A 20,252-nucleotide genomic window follows, 5' to 3' on the forward strand; every position below is an offset into this window, starting at 1 on the left:
GGTCAATTTTTTTTCCTGCTTTCCTGCTTTTTAGGGCCACTGGTGTGGCCTATGGAGATTCCCCGGCTAGGGGTTCAATCGGAGCAGCAGCTGCTGGCCTACACCACAGCCACCGCCACGCCAGATCTGAGCTGTCACTGTGACCTACACCACAGCTCATGGCAACGCCGGGTCCTGAACCCACTGAATGTGCCAGGGATGGAGCCCACATCCTCATGGGATCCTAGTGGGGCTCTTTACTGCTGAGCCACTAACCTTTTAGGAAGTTAGTTTTGTGCCCCAGTAGGTGTCAATCTTAGAGAATGTTCCATGTGCCCTTGAAAAGAATGTATATTCTGTTGTTTTTTTTTTGGGGGGGGTAGTGTTCTGAAAATATCAAGTCTAACTGTTCTGTTGTGTGATTTAGGATTTCTGTGGCCTTGTTTATTTTCTGCCTAGAGGATTGGTCCTTTGATGTGAGGGGGGTGTTAATATCATCTGCTGTTATTGTAGCCCCATCATTTCTTCCTTTTGTGTTTGTTAGTATTTGTTGTATGTATTGACTGCTCCTCTTTTAGGGACATAGATATTAATGAAATTGATCCTTTTATCCCTACTCAGTTTCAGTACCTCATTTTCTTTCTATTTCTCAGTCCTGGAGTTCCCGTCGTGGCGCAGTGGTTGACGAATCCGACTAGGAACCATGAGGTTGAAGGTTCGATCCCTGGCCTCGCTCCATGGGTTAAGGATCCGGCGTGGCCATGAGCTGTGGTGTATTTCTCAGTCCCGAGGCACACATCAACAGGACAAGAAAGGGACTAAAGTTTTAGAGAAGTTAACCATAAACTCAACAGGGGAGCTTGGTTTTAGGGGGACTTTTTTTTTTGCCTGCACCTGTGGCATGTGGAGCTTCCTGGACCAGGGATGGAACCCACACCGTGGCAGCAACCCAGCTGCTGCAGTGATAAAGCTGGGTCCTTAACCCACTGAGCCACAGAGGAACTCCTAGGGGGATCTGACTTCATAAAGGACCCCCTGGAGTTCCCGTCGTGGTGCAGCAGAAACACATCCGACTAGGAAGCATGAGGTTGCAGGTTGGAGCTCTGGCCTTACTCAGTGGGTGAAGCATCTAGCGTTGCCCGGAGCTGTGGTGTAGGTCGCAGACGTGGCTTAGATCTGGTGTTGCTATGGCTATGGTGTAGGCCAGCAGGTGCAGCTTGGATTAGATCCTTATCCTGGAAACCTCCATATGACACGGGTATGGCCCTAAAGAGCCAAAAAAAAAAAAAAAAAAAAGAAGGACCCCCGTTGGCACCTCCAGCGTTAAAGGACCCTAAACAAGTGTGCTCTGTTTACCCAAGTTAGAAAGAAAAATTTTAAAGCTGGAAAGAAAATTGCACTGAAATACCTGCTCAGCAATCACTTGGGGCAACAGGAAAATGAATAAATCAGGTTAAAGGCTGACTAAAGGTCCTGAGTCACTGTGCTTGATTCCTTGCTGGGGATCTCAAGTCTTTTACATAGAGATGGATAAAATGCCTGAGGGAGAAAAAGGAAATTTTCTGGAATTCCTGGTAAGACCAAGACTTGCTGATGGAGTCCTAATGAAAACTAAAGGTAAAGGTATAAGTGTTGATAGAATTGAGGTGAAAATTCATAACTGGTACATATATTTTGTCTTTTCTAGGGCTACACCCCCGGCATATGGCGGTTCCCAGGCTAAGGGTCCAGTGGAGCTGTAGCTGTTGTTATGCCACAGCCACAGCACTGCCAGATCCGAGCCATGTCTGCGACCCACACCACAGCTCATGGCAACGCCGGATCCTTGACCCACTAAGCGAGGCCAGGGATTGAACCCACAACCTCAGGGTTCCTAGTCGGATTCGTTAACCACTGCACCAAGACGGGAACTCCAGCAGTAATCTTTTGATGTTCAACTACGTGTTTTTTTTTTTCCCCCCAGCAAAAACCTTGTATATATCCTGGCTCCTTGCTCACCTCTTCAGAGCAGTTCCTCAGGCTGTCTCCCAGGCTATAGCGGTCAGTAAGTTCCTCGAATTAAACTTCACTTGCAACCTTTAGGTTGGGCATTTTTCTTGACTGTTCCAAAGGATAGCACTGAGAGTATGTGATATTCAAGCCGACACATTTATTATTTTTATTAAAAATTTTTTTGGCTTTTTTAGGGTTGCAGGTGCAGCACATGGAAGTTCCCAGGCTAGGGGTCCCATCAGAGCTGCAGCTGCCAGCTTACGCCACAGCCACAGCAACGTGGGATCCTTAACCCACTGAGCGAGACCAGGGATCGAACTTGGGTCCTCACGGATACGAGTCGGATTTGTTACTGCTGAGCCACAAAGGGTACTCCAAGCTGACACTAATTTATTCTTTTACCGGATAAAGTAAATGACACACGTGTGCTTCTGAGACAGAGACCTGCAACAGATTCTGTCCCTGGTGTCCCTGAGCTTGTGGGCAGTAGGGGAGAAGGCAGGCTCTCTCAAAGTAGTGGATGGAAACATTGAAGAGCACGAGGAGGCCCTCGGAGGACCCCCAAGCCTGTGAGAGAGGTTCAAGGACCTGACCAAGCCCTTAAACCTCAGTCTGAGCCCCGTGAATATTTGGGACCGAATCATTATTTGCGGTGGGGTCCGTCCTGGGCACAGCAGCGTGTTTAGCAGCATTTCCCGACTCTTGCCACTAGATGGCAGTAGTACCTCTTTCCCCATTTGTGACCCCCTGAAAATGTTCAAATGGTCCCCTGGTTGAGAACCAGGGTCTCAGATGAAGGGATGTGAGAGCTGATAGTCTCAAGAACGAGGACAAGTTATCCAGACAAAGGGGGGAGCCCCTGTGAGACTGAGGCAGCGAGAAAGGACAGACTATGACCTGAAAGTATATTTTCCACCTGTGCTGTCTTCCAAAGGGACACATATTTTCATAATTCTCTTTAGTTCTTTCCAATCCTAAAAGCACTCACAGGATGGCAACAGCAAGAATGCAAACAACAACAGCAACAATAGCAAGGTATTGCTCTCCTTGTCCATGAGTCTGCTTCTGTTTCGTAGGTAAGTTCATGTGTGTCTTATTTCATTTCATTTCATTCTATTTCTTGGCCTCCCCTGGCATGTGGAGTTCCCAGGCCAGGGATCAGATTTGAGCCACAGTTGTGACCTACGCTGTAGCTGCCAGTACAGCCATGCTGGGTCAACTGGGCCAGGCTAGGGATCGAAACTGCGTCCTGGTGCTGCAGAGACACCAACAATCGCGTGGAACCACAATGAGAGCTCCTTTTATTTTTTAATTTTTTTAAAAAAATTTTGGCCATTCCTGCAGCACATGGAATTTCCTGGGCCAGGGATTGAACCCAGCCTCAGAAGTGACCTAAGCCGCTGCAGCAACAATGCCAGATCCTTAACCCACTGCACCGCAAGAGAACTTCAATTTGCATCATATTTTATTTATTTATTTATTTATGTATTTATTTTATGGCAATACCTTCCACATATGGAAATTCCTGGGCTAGGGGCTGAATCTGAGCTGCAGCTGCCAGCTTACACTGGAGCCACAGCCACGCCAGAACCTAGCCACATCTGTGACCTACACCACAGCTTGCAGTGGCAACACTGGATCTTTAACCCACTGAGAGAGGCCAGGGATTCAACCTGCTCCTTCATGGCTATTAGACGGGATCTTAACCTGCTGAGCCACCAGGGCAACTCCTGTGACATATTTTAGATTCCACATATAAGTGGTATCATATTGTATTTGTCTTTCTCTTTCTGACTGACTTCATTCAGTATGAGAATCGCTAGTTGCATCCATGTTGCTGCAAATGAAATTCGTTCATTTTTTATGACTGAGTAATATTCCATTGTACATATGCACCACATCTTCTTTATCCATGTATCTGTTGATGGACATTTAGGTTGTTTCCATGTCTTGGCTGTTGTGAATGGTGCTGCTATGAACTTAGGGGGGTGTGCATCTTTTTGAATTATAATTTTCTCTGGATAGATGGCCAGGAGTGGGATTGCTGGATCACGTGGTCCCTCTCTCCTTAGTTTTCGGAGGAACCTCTGTACTGTTCCCCATCACAACCGTGCTCATTTACATTCGCATCAGCAGTGTAGGGGGTTGTGTGTGTGGCCTCCTCATGAATTTTATTTTTTCCAAGGAGCCCTTTGTAACAATTTTTGCTACCTCAAGTACATGCTCCCACGTCTTCCTGTATTCATGCTCATAAGCCACAAAATGGGAGTTCCCGCTGTGGTTCAGCAGGTCAAGAACCTGACTAATACCCATGAGGATGTGCCTTCCATCCCTGGCCTCCCTCAGTGGGTTGAGGATCCAGCATTGCCACAAGCTGTGGCATAGGTCACAGGTGTGGCTTGGATCCCGAGTTGCTGTGGCTGGGGTGTTAGGCCGGTGGCTACAGCTCTGATTCCATCCCTGGCCTGGGAACCTCCATGTGTTGCAAGTGGGGCCCTAAAAAAAAAAAAAAAAAAAAAAAGAAAGAAAGAAAAAGATTGCAACATCAAATCCTCCCTGAGTTTCCAACCTTCTGACCTGCCTTTGGACTTGCTAGCCAAATTGCATAAGTCAATTCCTTGAAACCAGTCAGTCTATCAGTCTCTTGTTGGTTCTGCTTCTCTGGAGAACCCTGACACATCGCCCCTCACCCGATGCCCAGGTTACCCCTCTGGTCCTTTCATTCATCTGCCATTCAGTGAATGATCTGAACACTTACTGTGTGTTGGGTCCTATTTGGTCCAATGATTCCTCTACCATTTAGGCTTAGACGCAACTCAAGACAGTGGACAGTGTCCAGGTCTCCCTGGTGGGAGCTTGGATTCCAGGCTATCAAAAAAATTTTTTTTTTAAAATTCCAGGAAGGGAGCTCACTAACCAGCAAATTCTCAACCTTCAGTTCTGTATAACCCTCTAAGCACCACAAATGACACTTTCTGAGATAACATAGTTTTGAGATTAAGTGCTCAATTAACGAGTTCTCTTAATATTATCAGGAGCTCTAATCTTAATCTCGTAATGCTTTCATTATCAGAAAGTCTTTTTTTTTTTTTTGGCTGTGCTGGTGGCATGCAGAAATTCCGGGGGCCAGGGATGGAACCCATATCATAGCAGGACCCAAGCTGCAGCAGTGACCCTGAACCCACTGCACCACATGGGAACGCCCTCTCTTCTATTCTATAGGACTCTCTTTTTAAAATATTCTCTATGACCCTTGCACGTAGATGGCGTGCAAAAAATCACACACAATGCTGTTGCAGTTGAAAGAAAATCCGGAGATTTTAGGACAGCATTGCACGCCAACAGTTTTGCTTCAGAAACTGCAGACGTACAGAGAGTCCTACTTTCCTACTTGAGAATTTGGGGCAGGCACAAACCTTGGAGCTGGGAGGGGGTGGAATGGAGAAAAAGCCCCAGGCCATCCTTTGCCCCCAGTGCCCCAGGAAGGGCCCCTTAGTGGTACTTTCAGATAAAGCCCCGTCTCTGCTTTGAACAGAATGTTCAGGCATCTGAGAGACAGAACAAAGTAATCAGGCTCTTCTCTTCATCTCATGAAACTTAATGAAGTTCATCCAATTCTCTGCAATACACAGAGTGATGTGGATGCCTGAGACCCAAAAGGATATTTGGTTATGGTTTTACTAGATGTACAGAGATCCCGTCAGCGTCAGTAGCATGGGAAAAAGTTGTAAAAATCGTCTAGGGAACAAAGACCCCTGCTTTCTCACAAGGATTTTCCCACAATTCTCTGCTGCCTGCTCAAACACATCCTGTGCCCCTGTCCCATCTTTGTACCTTTTTAGTGTGCCTCCTGCAAGCACCATATAATGCAGTTTTGTTCAAGAGTTTTCTTTCCTTTTTTTTTTTTTTGGCTATGCCCATGGCATGTATATATATGCATACACACATACGCAGTGGAATATTATTCAGAAATGAACAATAAAGGAAATGCTACCACTTGGGATAACATGGATGGAGCTTGAGAGCGTTATGCTAACTGAAATAAGTCAGGCAGAGAAGGACAAATACCATGTGATCTCAATTACATGTGAAATCTAAGAAAGTCAAACTCTGGAGTTTCTGTTGTGGCTCAGTGGGTTATGAACTGGACTAGTATCCAGGAGGATTCAGGTTCAATTCCTGGCCTCACTCAGTGGGTTAAAGATCTGGTGTTGCTGTGGCTGTGGTGTAGGCTGGCAGCTGTAGCTGCAATTCGACCCCTAGCCTGGCAACTTCCATATGCCACAGGTGTGGCTCTAAAAAAAAAAAAAAAAAGAAAAAAAAAAGCCAAACTCAAAGAAACAGAGGGTAGAATGGTAGCTGCTGTGAAGCTGGATGGTGAGAGAAATGGGCGATTTTGGTTCTCTGCCAACTTTTAACATAGGTTCTGTTCAGGGTTTTTTGCTATTGACTCGTGTGAGTTCTCCTTATCAGATATACAGTTTGCAAAAATGTTGTCCCATTTGGGAGGTTGCTCTCTCTGTGATATGAGTATAGACATTCTCCAAAGACATGTGCTGTAATATTGGTAGCAGTGCTGCCCATGATATTCCTGGAGAAAGACCATCCTCAGATGAATGAATTGTACACTCACAGGGAAAATTATGTACCAGTGAAAAAGGAGTACATGCAGCAACATGGAAGAATGTCACACATGTAATATGGAAAGACAGAAGCCTGACACAAAGGCATGATTTGATTTTTATGAAAAACAAAAAGAGACAAAGTTAATCTCTGCTGTCAGAAATCTGGCCGGTGGTTACCCCATGCCTGGAAGGGGGCCTGAGAGCAGGGCTAGAAATGATCTGTTTCTTGGAGTTCCCACTGTGGCTCAGGGGTTAACGAACCCGACTAGTATCCAAGAGGGCACAGGTTCGATCCCTGGCCTCGATCAGTGGGTTAAGGATCCGGCATTGCCGTGAGCTGTGGTGTAGGTCGCAAACATGGCTTAGGTCTGGTGTTGCTGTGGCTGTGGTGTAGGCTGGCAGCTACAACTCTGATCTAACCCCTAGGCTGGGAACCTCCATAGGCTTCTGGTGCAGCCCTAAAAAGACAATAAATAAAATAAAATAAAATAAAATAATAAAATGGTGAATTGGAGTTCCCTGGTGGCCCTGGTTAAAGATCCAGCATTGTCTCTGCTGTGGCTCGGGTTTCTGCTGTGGTGCAGGTCTGCATACAAAAAAAAAAAAAATTGGTGAACTTTATAGCATAAATTTTACTTCAAAAATTTTAAAGTGTCTACTATCACTTACAAATTTTTTAATTGTATAAGGGGAATTGAGTTTCTCAGAGAGTTTAGTTAACTTGCTGAAGATTATACTGTTAGTAATTCATCAGGATGGTTTTTTTCTTTGTTTTTTAGGGCCACCCCCGTGGCATATGGAGGTTCCCAGGCTAGGGGGTCTAACCGGAGCTGTAGCTGCCAGCCTACACCACAGCCACAACAATGCAGCATCCAAGCTGCATCTGCAACCTACACCACAGCTCACGGCAACGCCAGATCCTTAACCCGAGTCCTCATGGATACTAGTCGGATTCGTTTCCACTGCACCACAAAGGGAACTCCCATCAGGATTCTTATTTGAATGCAAGTTCTTCCCCACAAATGACCCCACTGGTCCCACTACAGCCAGCATTGCAATGATCACCTTTGAACTTGGGCTGTGCCTTTTTTCAAGAAAAGGAGCCACTGACGTGGAAGAGAGCGCAAATCTTTATTGGTCAGAATCATCAGGAAGAGGAGGTCTTTTGAGAGGCAGCTGATGCATCCTATAACCTCTGTCTCTTCAAGGACACCAAGATTTATCTAGACACTGTGGAAGGGAAAAGAGATTAGTCTGTTCCCCTTCCAGAGAAGACAATCCCTGCTCCGCTCTGATGCTCCGGAGATCTGGTCTACCTCTAAGAATTCAGTGCCAGGAACTCCCAGGAATGCGAGGATTGAGGCACATTAGCAGTCAGGAGCCCAGACCCACGAAAAAACAAACAACAGAGACAAAAAGGCTTAAAAAGAGAGAGCGAGAGAGAGATCAGGGGCCTAAGGAGGATGTGTTTCTCTCTCAGTCTCAAATTCAATATACTGTTCTTGATCATTTTAATTTCCCATAAATTATACAGTCCCTTATTTGAACACACTTAATAAACTGAGAGTTTTCAATGTTAAGGAAGTTGTTAAAAAAGGGCCGTCTCAGAGTTCCCTTCGTGGCTCAGTGGTTAACAAATCCAACTAGGATCCATGAGGACGCGGGATCGATCCCTGTCCTTGCTCAGTGGGTTAAGGATCTGGTGTTGCCATGCGCTGTGGTGTGGATCGCAGATGCGGCTCGGATCCTGCGTTGCTGTGGCTGTGGTGTAGGCTGGCGGCTACAGCTCCGATTCAACCCCTAGCCTGGAACTTCCATGTGTCTCGGATGTGGCCCTAAAGAGACAAAAAAAAAAAAACAAAAACAAAAAACAAACAACAAAAAACAAACAAAAAAAATCCTCACTCTGCTTGGAGCATAAAAATGGTAAACGCTCCAGCATCTGCTGGCCATGCTTTTCTCCTTCCGGGATCGTCTTTTCAATGGACACTCACCTCATTTCTTCACTTGACTGAGGTCACGGGCAGATCACCTGAGTCAGGGGCCAGCAAACCAGAGCCTGGAGGTCAAATGCAACCCACCGGTTTCTGGATGGCCTGGGAACTAACGGTTTTGTCATTTTTTTCTTTTTTTTTTTGTCTTTTTTGCCTTTTTTTTTTTCCCCTAGGGCCACTCCCACGGCATATGGAGGTTCCCAGGCTAGGGGTCTAATCCGAGCTGTAGCCACTGGCCTACACCACAGCCACAGCAACGCAGGATCCGAGCCTCGTCTGCAACCTACACCACAGCTCACGGCAACGCCGGATCCTTAACCCCCTGAGCAAGGGCAGGGACTGAACCCGCAACCTTATGGTTCCTAGTCGGATTCGTTAACCACTGCGCCATGATGGGAACTCCTGGTTTGGTCATTTTTGGATGGTTGACAACCACAGTTGTACGTCCAATTAATGAAAAGTTAACATAATAGAGAAGCAGCCGTCATAGCAAATTTTAAAAAACATGGTTGACAAATCCCCTAAATCAAGAGATGACCGATTATTTTGCAACACCTGAAAATTATAGGAGATTCAAATTTCAGGGTCTATAAATAAAGTTTTATTGAAACACTGTCATGTTTATTAGTAATAGTATTTTATCATTATTACTTTTTTTTGCTTTCTAGGGCCGCACCCGTGGCATATGGAGGTTCCCAGGCTAGGGGTCAAATCAGAGCTACAACTGCCGGCCTACACCACAGCCACAGCCACGCCAGATCTGAGCTGTGTCTGCAACCTACACCACAGCTCCCAGCAACACCAGATCCCCAACCCACTGAGCGAGGTCAGGGATTGAACCCACAACCTCATGGGTCCTAGTCAGATTCATTTCCGCTGCGCCACAACGGGAACTCCCTATTTATTTATTCTTTCTGGCCACCCCCATAGCATGTGGAAGTTCCCAGGTCAGGGATGGAACCTGCACCACAGCAGCACCCCAAGCCACAGCCATGACAATCCTGGCTCCTTAACCCACTGCACCACCAGGGAACTCATTATTACTATTATTATTTTTATTACCTGTGGCTGTTTTTCTCCTAGGAGGCCGAGTTGGGTATGGCTTGCCTAAATTACTCACTAGTAGGTCCTTTATAGGGGATGTTTCCTGACCTCTGACCTAAGCCATCACCAGATAATCTAGGACCTCCCCAGCCCCCACGAGCTTCTCTTTCCATTAGTCCAGAGGGCTCCCCATTTTAAGACATCGATAAGACACCCCCACCCCCACATCCTTCTGCTGCCAACTTACTGGTGAGGAGAGCACTGTTTCCATTTTCCGTCTTGGTCGTAATTCTCCGTCAGTGAACACCAACTCCGACTCAAGACAAAGCCTTCCCTGGTGCATCTATGAAATAATTTATTTCTGTACAAGAAAGGGAAGATACACCTTGGGGGGTCTGCAGAGAAAAGGAGCAGAAGGAGAAATACAGAATTCCTATGGTGGCACAGCAGTTAAGCAACCTGACTAGACTCCATGAGGTTCAATCCCTGGCCTCGCTCAGTGGGTCAAAGATCTGGTGTTGCCATGAGCTGTGGTGTAGGTTGCAGATGAAGCTCCGATCCTGCATTGTTGTGGCTGTGGTGTAGGCCGGCAGCTGCAGCTCTGATTTGACCCTTAGCCTGGGAACTTCAAATGCCGCGGTGTGGCCCTAAAAAGACCAAAAAAAAAAAAAAAAAAAGACAAAAAAAGAAGGAGAAATATGAACATGTGTGGCAGTGACAACATGGGCTCCTTAACCTGCTGCGCCCCAAGAGAAACCCCAGCACTTGCTTTTTCGACCACACAGAAGTGTCTTCATTGTGGGTAAACCATGTAGAGAAGCCAGGATGGCGACTCAGATTCATCTGACACCCCCAAGCCTGTCTGTACGGTTTTTTTTGGGGGGGGGGGAGGTCTTTTTAGGGCCACACCCACAGCATATGGAAGTTCCCAGGCTAGGGGTCGAGTCGGAGCTGCAGCTGCTGGTTTACACCAGAGCCAGAGCCAGAGCCAGCCGGATCCTTAACCCCCTGAGGGAGGCCAGGGATCAAACTCGTGTCCTCATGGATGCGAGTCGGGTTCGTTAAGGCTGAGCCACGACCAGAACGCCGATGCCCCAAAGCATGTGGCCAGATGCTGTCAGTTGCTTCTTGGATCCTTGGCGCCTAAGACAGTGCCCCGAGGGGTTCTCACCTCTGGCTGTACAGTACCGCCACCTGCCTTGGAACTTCTGGTCAATAGAACACCAGGCATAATCGCTGTGGACCCAGATGCAGTTGTGGTGCAGTTGGTCCCCGTACTCAAACGGAAAGACGCAGGAAGAGTTAAAATACACTGGAACAGAGCAAACAGGTGCCGCGGGAGGCACGCTTACCAAGGGAACCAACTTGCTAATGTCTATCTCGGTCATTGGCACCAGCCGCCCCCACACCCCCACGTGGCTGGTCTCGAACTGTCTTCTCAGGGGTGTGGCACAAAACAGAAGCAAATATCCAACAAAGGAGCCTCTTCCGGAGTTCCTGTCGTGGCTCAGTGGTTAATGAATCCAACCAAGTATCATGAGGTTGCAGGTTCGATCCCTGGCCTTGCTCAGTGGGTTAAGGATCCGGCGTTGCCATGAGCTGTGGTGTAGGTCGCAGACGCGGCTCGGATCCCCCGTTGCTGTGGCTGTGGTGTAGGCTGGCAGCTGTAGCTCTGATTGGACTCCTAGCCTGGGAACCTCCATATGCTGCGGGTGTGGCCCTAAAAAGGACAAAAAGACAAAAAAGAGAAAAGAAAGGAGCCTCTTTCAACCTGGAGCTGGAGCCAGACTGGTGTGACCAGCTTCCTTTTCAGGTAAGTCCTCTAGCGACCGAGCGGTGGGTCTCCTAAGCTGACAATTCTAGTCTTTCTTAGCGTCTCTCTCTCTTTTTATTTTTCTCTCTCTCGCTCCTAGAAAAAATAAATTGCTTCAGCTGTCAGAGTTAGTTCCTAAATAGCGCTCCATACCTTTTGTCATCACCTAGCATCAGGCTCCACCTTGACTGCTCAATGCCTCACCACTGGCTGCTTCGGAGCCATTTGTCGCCTGCCTTCTCCAGGCTGCAAGGGGGAGGCTGGCGCTTAAACACGCAGCTGACTCTGCCACGTGACCACTCATGTGCCCCTGCGGACCAAGCCACAGCTGTGGCCATGCCTGCTCCTTAACCCAGTGTGCCCGGCCGGGGATGCAACCTGCAACCTGCTGCACCACAGCAGGAATGCCCCCCCTTTTCTTTTTTTCCTTTTTAGGGCCACACCTGCGGCATATGGAGGTTCCCAGGCTAGGGGGTCAATTTAGAGCTGCAGCCGCCGGCCTACACCACAGCCACAGCCACGCCAGATCCGAGGCACGTCTGTGACCTATACCACAGCCCATGGCAACGCCGGATCCTTCACCCACTGAGCAGGACCAGGGATCGACCCTGCAACCTCATGGATACTGGTCGGGTTCGTTACCACTGAGCCACGACGGGAGCTCCAGGCCGGGCGTTTTAGGCCGGAAGAAGAGTGTGGAGTAAAACAGAAGGTAAGTGCAAGGACCTTCCAGGAACCTGACGTCGTTTCATGGGGGGTGGGGGTTGCTCAGGTTTGAGAGGCTAACAAATAAAAAGATGTCTTACCTGGACGTGGAGGAGGAAAATGGACAATCAAGTCTGAAAGGGGGGGGAAAAAAAGGTGAAATTGAGATCACCCCTTAAAATAGTCCATTCCTAGACGAATGGCTGTTATCAGCATCCTGAAGTCCATGCAGTCAACTGGTCTCCTCTTGCAATCAAAAGATCACCTTTTGGAATATTTAGGAATCCCTCTAATTGGGAGGGGGGTTTGGAACCACCCAAGACAGCCCATTAATTCAGGTCTGAGCTCTGACAAGTCCCAGAGTCTCCCCTTGAGTAACTTGAAGGAAATCCGCCCTGTCTGAGGTCACTCAAATTTTACCCAGGGGTTGAAATTCCCCCAAGTCCAAAGGTTGGAGGAAACATTCCCGCTTCTGCCCACACGCCGGCATTTCAGGAAAACAACTTGTTTGCTCAGTGCCAGAGAGCGATCTTTTCCAGCAGCCTTGGCGTAGGTTGCAGCTATGGCTTAGATTTGATCCTTGGCCCAGGAGCTTCCATATGCTGCAGGTGTGGCTGAAAAAAAAAAAGAAAAATCATTTTGCTCTTTTATTATCCCTGAATCTGTTTCAGGAAGTGTCTTAGTGGCACTGCCACCATAAAAGCCAGGCTGGACCTGTTAGAAGACTAGAATGGAAATACAGAGGCCTGCTAATCACTACTACTAACTAATGTTTTGTTGGCCATTCCTATGTTCCAGGTGATTTTCCCAACAGCCCTGTGAAGGAGAGTTATAACCTAGAACCCTCTCCCCCTCCCCGCCCCCCAAAGGTTTACAATGGAGAAACCATAGGCAACAGAGAACACCTGGAAACCATACAACCACTGTCTGGTGGGAACAAGGTTCCAACGCAAGGATTTTTCACTCTATTTATTTATTTTTATTTTTATTTTTGTGTTTTTTTGCCATTTCTTGGGCTGCTCCCGCAGCATATGGAAGTTCCCAGGCTAGGGGTCGAATTGGAGCTGCAGCGGCCGGCCTACGCCAGAGCCACAGCAACTCGGGATCTGAGCTGAGTCTGCAGCCTCCACCACAACTCACTGAGCAAGGCCAAGGATCAAACCCGAAACCTCATGGTTCCTAGTCGGATTTGTTAACCACTGAACCACAACGGGAACTCCGGATTTTTTGCTCTATTGAATGTACTTGTTTTCCGGACACAGCATTGATGTTGCCTTGGAAATGTCACTGACCTGTGCAGGTCACTCCCTCGAGCCTTGACATAGTGATGCTGCTTCATAGGTTTGTGTGTGACTCTAGAACACAGGAGCTTTGATTACACAGGATGATGAGCGTATCAGCCTTGTTAGCTGACAGCAGCCCTGTGCTTCCGAAAGTAGCCAACACGACGTCAACCTTTTCAAAGTCACGGTTAAGTAAACAATGATTATAGGTGGCTTCCTGTACTTAATGCCTGAGGCTAATTATCTCACAGAAACAGATGCTTGATAGCTGGGTCACCATGCTGTACAGTAGAAAAAAAAATTGTATTGGGGAAATAATTATTAAAAAACAATAATAATAATAATTAGCCATTTAACAATAAAAAATAAAAAAATTAAGTTAAAGTCAAAAAGAAAAAACAGATGCTCGCAATGCCCCATAAGATTAGTATTATTACATGTTATATTTAGAGGCTACTTATATGATTATTATTTTGGCTGCACCCTCAGCATGCATGACGTTCCAGGGCCAGGGATCGAACCGGTGCCCCTGCAGTGACAATGCTGGATCCTTAACCAGCTGAGCCATGAGGGAACTCAGAGAGGTTACATGTTATTCATGCTAAGTCCATTTTGAAGATACCAAAACGGAGGCTTAGAGAGGGAACTCACTCGTTCGAAGCCAAAGAACTGAGAAATTCAGGTGCTCTGGTTGCACAAATTGAGCCTCTGAAACAGTTCTGCCTCGAGGGGCGCTGTTTCTGACCCAGGCACTGTTTTCGGAGGTGCTGCCTCAAAGCTGAGGCTCCCCTGTGTGCCACTGAGGGTCCCTTTCGGAGAAAACTGTGGGTACTTCAATGTCCTGTAACCACTCGCAGTGACTGGGTGAGTTTTCTGCTTGGTCCATCACAGCGGTTAAGCTTTATAACCTCTGTTATCACCATGGGTTTGACTCTCTGATGCCGTATCTTCATTTTACAGATGAGAGAGCAGGGAGGTACTTTCGCTTCAACCTTTTCCGCACAAACATGGGGGCAGCCTGCAGACACTGGCGCCCGCGAACATGGTCCTTTGCCAATGTCATCTCTTCATACGGCTGAACACGACTCCATCCTTGCAGATTTCTTTGGTGTGGCCAAAAAAAAAAAAAAAAAAGAAAAAAAAATCACAATCTCAGACCCCGTTATTCTGAGATAAATGAGATAAAGCAAGACGGGCTTGAGAATGGTCAGTATGGGCAAAAGCTAGTTCACCGCGTCCCAAATTACCAAACGCCTCCTCCCCTTGGCTGAAAAGAGTGAGTGCTGCTGCTTTGCTGGCGACATCTCTCCCCTGGCTGGTCTCTTCACTCCAGACATGTCTTGAGATACGCAGGCATGGAATTGCCTCTGCTTTCCGACAGCACCCAATCTTGGGTGAGCCCCAGCGTCCCTAACCTTAGCCCCCCCAAATCTCACACCCAGACCCCCCAACCCTAAAATAGGTTCTAACAGCCTCTTACGGAGCCAGCCCTCGCATCACCCCAGGCTGTGTGGTCTTCTTGGCTCCGAGGAGCGAGCAACCCATTTGACCAACATCCTGGGGTTCCTGGCGGGTTTGGGTTGGATGCAGAGCCTTGATGGGTCCAAGGATTTTCTGTTTCAATCCTAACAGCGATGAGAGAGAAATATCGCTTGCCCTCTATGGAATGTATTCGTTTTCCGGAGAAGCAAACTGTGACTCAAACTGCAGACCAGTTTTGAGAGCGCAATCGGGGAGCCCAGCCTCCCCACAGACAACCACGTGGTGAGGCTCTCGAAACATGCAGAGACAGTTTATACACATTCACGTGCATGGACTAATAACATTCTACTCCCTTTTTAAATTTAAATGATTTTTATTTTTTCCATGACAGCTGGTTGACCGTGTTCTATCAATTTTCTGCTGCACAGCAAGGTGACCCAGTCACGCAGACGTGGATAGAATCTGTTTTCTCACATTATCCTGCTCCATCATAAGTGACTGGATACAGTTCCAGGGGCTACACAGCGGCAACATTTTACTCCCTTTTTATACTAAGGAGCTAAGGAGCGCTGAGCCTACACACTGTTCGTTCTGAATCTTGCTCCCTTAACAAAAAATCTTGGCAAACTTCCCTAAGCGAGTCATAGTAAGTCCCATTTCTTTCTTTCCTCCTTCCTTCTTTCCTTCCTTTTTCTTTCTTTCCTTCCTTCTCTCTTTCATACTCTTTCTCTTTCTCCTTTTCTTTCTTCTTTCCTTCTCCCTTCCTTTTTTCTTTTTTTCTTTCTTTCTTCCTTCCTTCCCTCCTTCCTTCCTCTCACTCTCTGTCTCTCTCTCTCTTTTTTTTTCTTTATTGTAGTAAGAACCCTTTGCCCAAGATCTACCTTCTTTACAATTTTTTTTTAGGGCTGCACCTGCAGCATCTGGAGGTTCCCAGGCTAGGGGTCTAATCGGAGCTGTAGCCACCTGCCTACACCACCGCCACAGCAACGCCAGATCCAAGCCTCGTCTGCAATCTACACCACAGCTCAGGGCAACGCTGGATCCTTAACCCACTGAGCGAGGCCAGGGATCGAATCCACATCCTCATGGATGCTAGTGGGATCTCAACCCTCTGAGCCACAGCGGGAACTCTCCTTTTTACACATTTTTCAGTGCACAATCCAGCAGCTCTGACCGCAGGCATGGCGATGTCAGGCAGATCTCTGGAACTTACTCATCTTGTTTCCTGAAACCTGTGACCCACGGAATCCACCCATCAACCCCTTCTCCCCAGCACCTGGCAAACGCCAATTCTACACTCAGATTTTGTGAACTCGATTATTTTAGATATTTCATCGAAGTAGAATCGCGCAGTGTGTGTCCTCCTGTGTCTGGCTTAGTTCCCTTGGCCTTGCCACCCCCAGGGTTGTCTGCATTGTCGCATATGGCAGGAAGCCTATGCCAGCTTCCTCTTTCTTAAAGATCGTTGTAGCCCTGATGCCAGTGGGAAGGCCGAGGTTTAAAGAGAGGCGAAGCCACTCGCTCATGACCACCTGAGCAGCGAGAGGAAGAGCCTGGCTTTGAAACCAGAACTCCCCAAATCCTCTCCCCTCAACTGCTGCACCACCCGTTACGCTGTGTGTACACAGCATTCGAGACATCTCAGCCCAAACCACTGCCTCCTGGCTACCCCCTTCCTCTGCCCTCCCCTGCCTCCCTCCCTCCCTCATCTCGCCACCTCACCTGCTCTCAGCCCACAGACACAGAGAAGCAGGGACACCCAGCTTGCCAGGTTTGTCATCTCTTGCAATCACCTGCAGATGGCCGGCACCAGGGGAACGTGGCCTCGGATTTTATACTCTCCAATGTCTGCCCCTCCTACTCTCCCACAACAGCACACAGACTCCCTCCGGGGCATCTTCTGCCGTGCCCTAAACCTCGGGGTGCCCAGAAAAATTGGGAACATCTGATTTCCAGCAGCATTCTGAAAGCGTGGTCCCTGGGACCAGCTCCATCACCGTCACCCACAAACTTGTTAGAGATGCAAATCCTTAGCCTCCTCCCCGCCACCCCCCAGGACCTGCAGAAACTCTGGGGATGAAACCAGTCACCTGTGTTATCATAAGCCCTCCAGGTGAGTCTGATGTTTTAAAAAGTTTGAGAACCACTGCCCCAGAGCTTGCTTTGGAGTTCCCGTCCAGGCTCAGCGGAAACAAATCTGACTAGCATCCATGACGACGCAGGTTTGATCCCCGGCCTCTTTCAGTGGGTAAGGATCCGGCTGTGCTGTGAGCTGTGGTTTAGGTCACAGATGTGGCTTGGATCCCGAGTTGCTGTGGCTGTGGTGTAGGATGGCGGCTATAGCTCCAATTCAACCCCTAGCCTGGAAACCTCCATATGCCACAGGGGTGGCCCTAAAAAGACCAAAAAAAGGAAAAAAAAAAAAACAAAAAACCCTTTCATATCCATGTCATATCATTTACATCCTTGATTATTTTTTTGAAAGTCCAGCAAGAAAGGCATTAGCCAGTTTTAGCTTCCTCGGTGAGTAAGGCTCAGAAACATCAAGCATCGTGCCCGTGGTCAGCCAGCATGTGGACAGGGCAGGTCCCAATCCAGGTCCTAAGTCCGGGTGTGGACCACTTGGGCATCCTTCCCCTTCTGCCATCTCTGGAGGGAACTGGGAAGAGCAGAAGAGGCAAGAGCACTTTGTAAGAGAGACAAAGGACTGGAAGAACGACGCCCCTCCTGCCGGGGTACCAGGAGGCGGGTATCCTGGCAGACAGGCACCCACGCCGGGCAATCTGAGCTGAGCAACAGGTGGTCCTAGAGACCAAGCCTCATGACGGGTGTCAGGAAGGGAGGGGATTAACGTCCATCCTGGGGCGCCTCTCGGTGCTGAGATCTTTTCAGATATGACTTCACTCCCGCCCCATCTGCACACATAGGATCGGATCCTACTGAGAAATACACTCGCCTTTTTCCCAAATGGAGATGCAAAAACAGAATATGAGAGAAGTGGAGAGGCCGTTCCCGTTGTGGCTCAGTGGTCAATGAATCCGACTAGGATCCATAAGGACTCTGGTTCGATCCCTGGCCTCGCTCACTGGGTTAAAGATCCAGCGTTGCTGTGAGCTGTGATGTAGGTCGCAGATGCAGCTCCCTAGCTGCAGACCCCTAGTCTGGGAATTTCCATGTATGCTATGGGTGCAGCCCTAAAAAGACCAAAAAAAAAGAGAGAAAAAGTAGAGAAATTTTGACCAAGGCATGAAAAAGCTAAGTCTCTCCTGTCTGACCCATAAGCTTTTGCTTTTTCTATTTTTCTTTTTTTGACAGGCAAGAAATAGATTTATTAAGATAACATGTTTGGGAGAGATGCAAGCAGGCAGGCGAGAAGGCTCTGCTGCTTTTTCTATTTTGCTGAACTGATGGGATTTCCCCCCTTTTTTGGCCGCCCCGAAGCCTCTGGAGCTCCTGGGCCAGGGGTTAGATCCCAGCCGCAGTTGCAACAGGCCAGGGATGGAACCTGTGTCCTGGCAGTGTAGAGATGCCACAGGAACTCCAGAACTAAGAGATCTTAACACAGCCTCTGGCCTCTCTGCAGGTAACGAGGTCACTTGTCCATCAGGAGAAAGCCACAGGCACAGCATGAGAGCTTCACCCTGTGAGCTGAGAGACGTCTTGCACAGCCTTGAGGCGTGGGAACCGTATCCCTGCTTTGACGCCTGGGGAACCTGGGGCTCCAAGAGGCAATGTCGCCTGTCTAAGGTACGGGGCTCGTGCAGAAAGGGAAGGGAACAGATGCAACCCCAGCAGTGCGGCACCAGCCATTGTCTGCAAACCATTGTTAAGGTGACGAGCCTACATGGGAAGCCCCGTCGCCTCCATGTCCCACGTTCAACTCTTAGTCTTTGCAGATGGACTTTCTTCATGTGGGACACTCGCTAGCCGAGGGACTCTCAAAATTACCTTTGCTTTCTGAGCTTGCACACCAGGGCTCTGAAATGCTTGGGCTACCCGCGTCCGATTTGAGAGAATACTATTTTTCCTTTGAGGAATTCCGATTAATTCTTTTCTGTCCCACTAAGAGTCTATCACTATTACCATCCAGGATTGAAACACACACACACACACACAATCAGTGGGAATATGAAGCCATTTTTCTATACCTATTATAATTATTCTTTTCTCTTGTTTTTGACTTTGATTTTTTAACATACAATATTATTAAGTTTCAGGTATGCAACATCGTGATTTGATATATATATATATATATATTTTTTTTTTTTTGGTCTTTTTGCTATTTCTTGGGCCGCTCCCGCGGCATATGGAGGTTCCCTTAGATTAGGGGTCTAATCAGAGCTGTAGCCACTGGCCCGCACCAGAGCCACAGCAACACAGGATCCAAGCCGCATCTGCAACCTACACCACAGCTCATGGCAACGCCGGATCCTTAACCCACTAAGCAAGGGCAGGGACCGAACTCGCAACCTCATGGTTCCTAGTAGGATTCGTTAACCACTGCGCCACCATGGGAACTCCGTGATTTGATATTTTTATGCATTAGGAAATGATTTCCACAATGAATTTTTTTTTTTTTTTTTTGTCTCTTGGCCTTTTCTAGGGCCGCACCCCATGGCATATGGAGGTTCCCAGGCTAGGGGTCGAATCGGAGCTGTAGCTGCCAACCTCCGCCACAGCCACAGCAACGTGGGATCCTTAACCCAATGATCGAGGCCAGGGATCGAACCTGCATCCTCATGGATGCTAGTCAGGTTCATTAACCTCTGAGCCATGATGGGAACTCCGCTCGTCTATTCTAAGTGTCATGGTTTGCATCTACTAACCCCAAAGCGCGGGCGGGTATTTCTGCTCTTGTCCTTTTTGGGGGGAAGATCATTTAGGCATCTTTGACTTTATCTCTTTTTTTTGGTGAATTTTAAAAAATACTCTTAGTTCTCATTATAGCTTCTCCCCAGACTAATGGGAAGTTAGCATCCTGAACAGTCAGGAGGTTACAGAGGCGGTGATGAAAACGTGCTGCCTTGGTTTATGGCCCCTGAACCTTAACATCATGGGCAGGACACCGTGACCTGGAACATTCTACCCTCTGGATGGGCTGAGGAAGACGTCAGAGAGCCCATTGTTCCTTTCTTGCTCAACCCCATAGTTGTTATGCCCCAAAGGCACACAGCCAACTGCGATAAACAAGCAAGCTGGCGTCTTGCCCACAGTACCGGGAGGGCCGGGTTGAGGAAGCAAGGAAATCCTTGCCAAAGTCCCAAACCGACCCAGGGGCAGAGCCGAGCTTGGATCCTAGGGCTTCCGCAGCAATTCCTATAACCACAGCAGCTGG

The 20,252-nt window shown here is 48.0% G+C and overlaps 1 protein-coding gene across 10 annotated transcripts; it reads right to left on the reverse strand.

Annotated features, from left to right (window-relative positions):
* Positions 1 to 7,708: 7,708 nt before the first annotated feature.
* LOC102165433 (binder of sperm protein homolog 2-like) lies at positions 7,709 to 17,578 on the reverse strand. 10 transcript variants are annotated; one of them, XM_084961874.1, is made up of 8 exons: positions 17,008 to 17,578; positions 14,087 to 14,538; positions 13,445 to 13,716; positions 12,254 to 12,286; positions 10,806 to 10,946; positions 9,882 to 10,029; positions 8,591 to 8,655; positions 7,709 to 7,826 (listed from the first exon to the last, which is right to left on the reverse strand). In XM_084961874.1, the coding sequence occupies exons 3-7, from the start codon at positions 13,473 to 13,475 to the stop codon at positions 8,634 to 8,636; spliced, it is 375 nt and encodes a 124-aa protein (XP_084818000.1). In that variant the 5' UTR covers positions 13,476 to 13,716; positions 14,087 to 14,538; positions 17,008 to 17,578; the 3' UTR covers positions 7,709 to 7,826; positions 8,591 to 8,633. The 10 variants fall into 10 exon arrangements, 7 of the variants coding, with proteins under 7 accessions (XP_084818000.1, XP_084818002.1, XP_084818003.1 ...); XR_014806610.1 differs by lacking the exon at positions 8,591 to 8,655 and having other exon boundaries at positions 9,882 to 9,995; XR_014806611.1 differs by lacking the exons at positions 8,591 to 8,655; positions 17,008 to 17,578 and adding an exon at positions 16,640 to 16,729 and having other exon boundaries at positions 9,882 to 9,995.
* Between the last annotated feature and the right edge of the window lie 2,674 nt (positions 17,579 to 20,252).

Source organism: Sus scrofa, chromosome 6 (genome assembly GCF_054392235.1).
Source record: "Sus scrofa isolate SSC_HxYL_T2T_F1_AM1 chromosome 6, Sscrofa_HxYL_maternal_Yorkshire_Landrace_v2.0, whole genome shotgun sequence".
NCBI lineage: Eukaryota > Metazoa > Chordata > Mammalia > Artiodactyla > Suidae > Sus > Sus scrofa.

Bases quoted from the DNA above. Each gene is read 5' to 3' on its own strand.
- LOC102165433 (XM_084961872.1), bottom strand. From the start codon at position 16,697: ATGACAAACCTGGCAAGCTGGGTGTCCCTGCTTCTCTGTGTCTGTGGG. The intron at 12,287-16,639 runs GTGAGGTGGCGA...CCCCCCTTTCAG, and splicing joins TGTCTGTGGGCTGAGAGCAG to ACTTGATTGTCCATTTTCCT. The intron at 10,947-12,253 runs GTAAGACATCTT...GCTCTGTTCCAG, and splicing joins TTTTCCTCCTCCACGTCCAG to TGTATTTTAACTCTTCCTGC.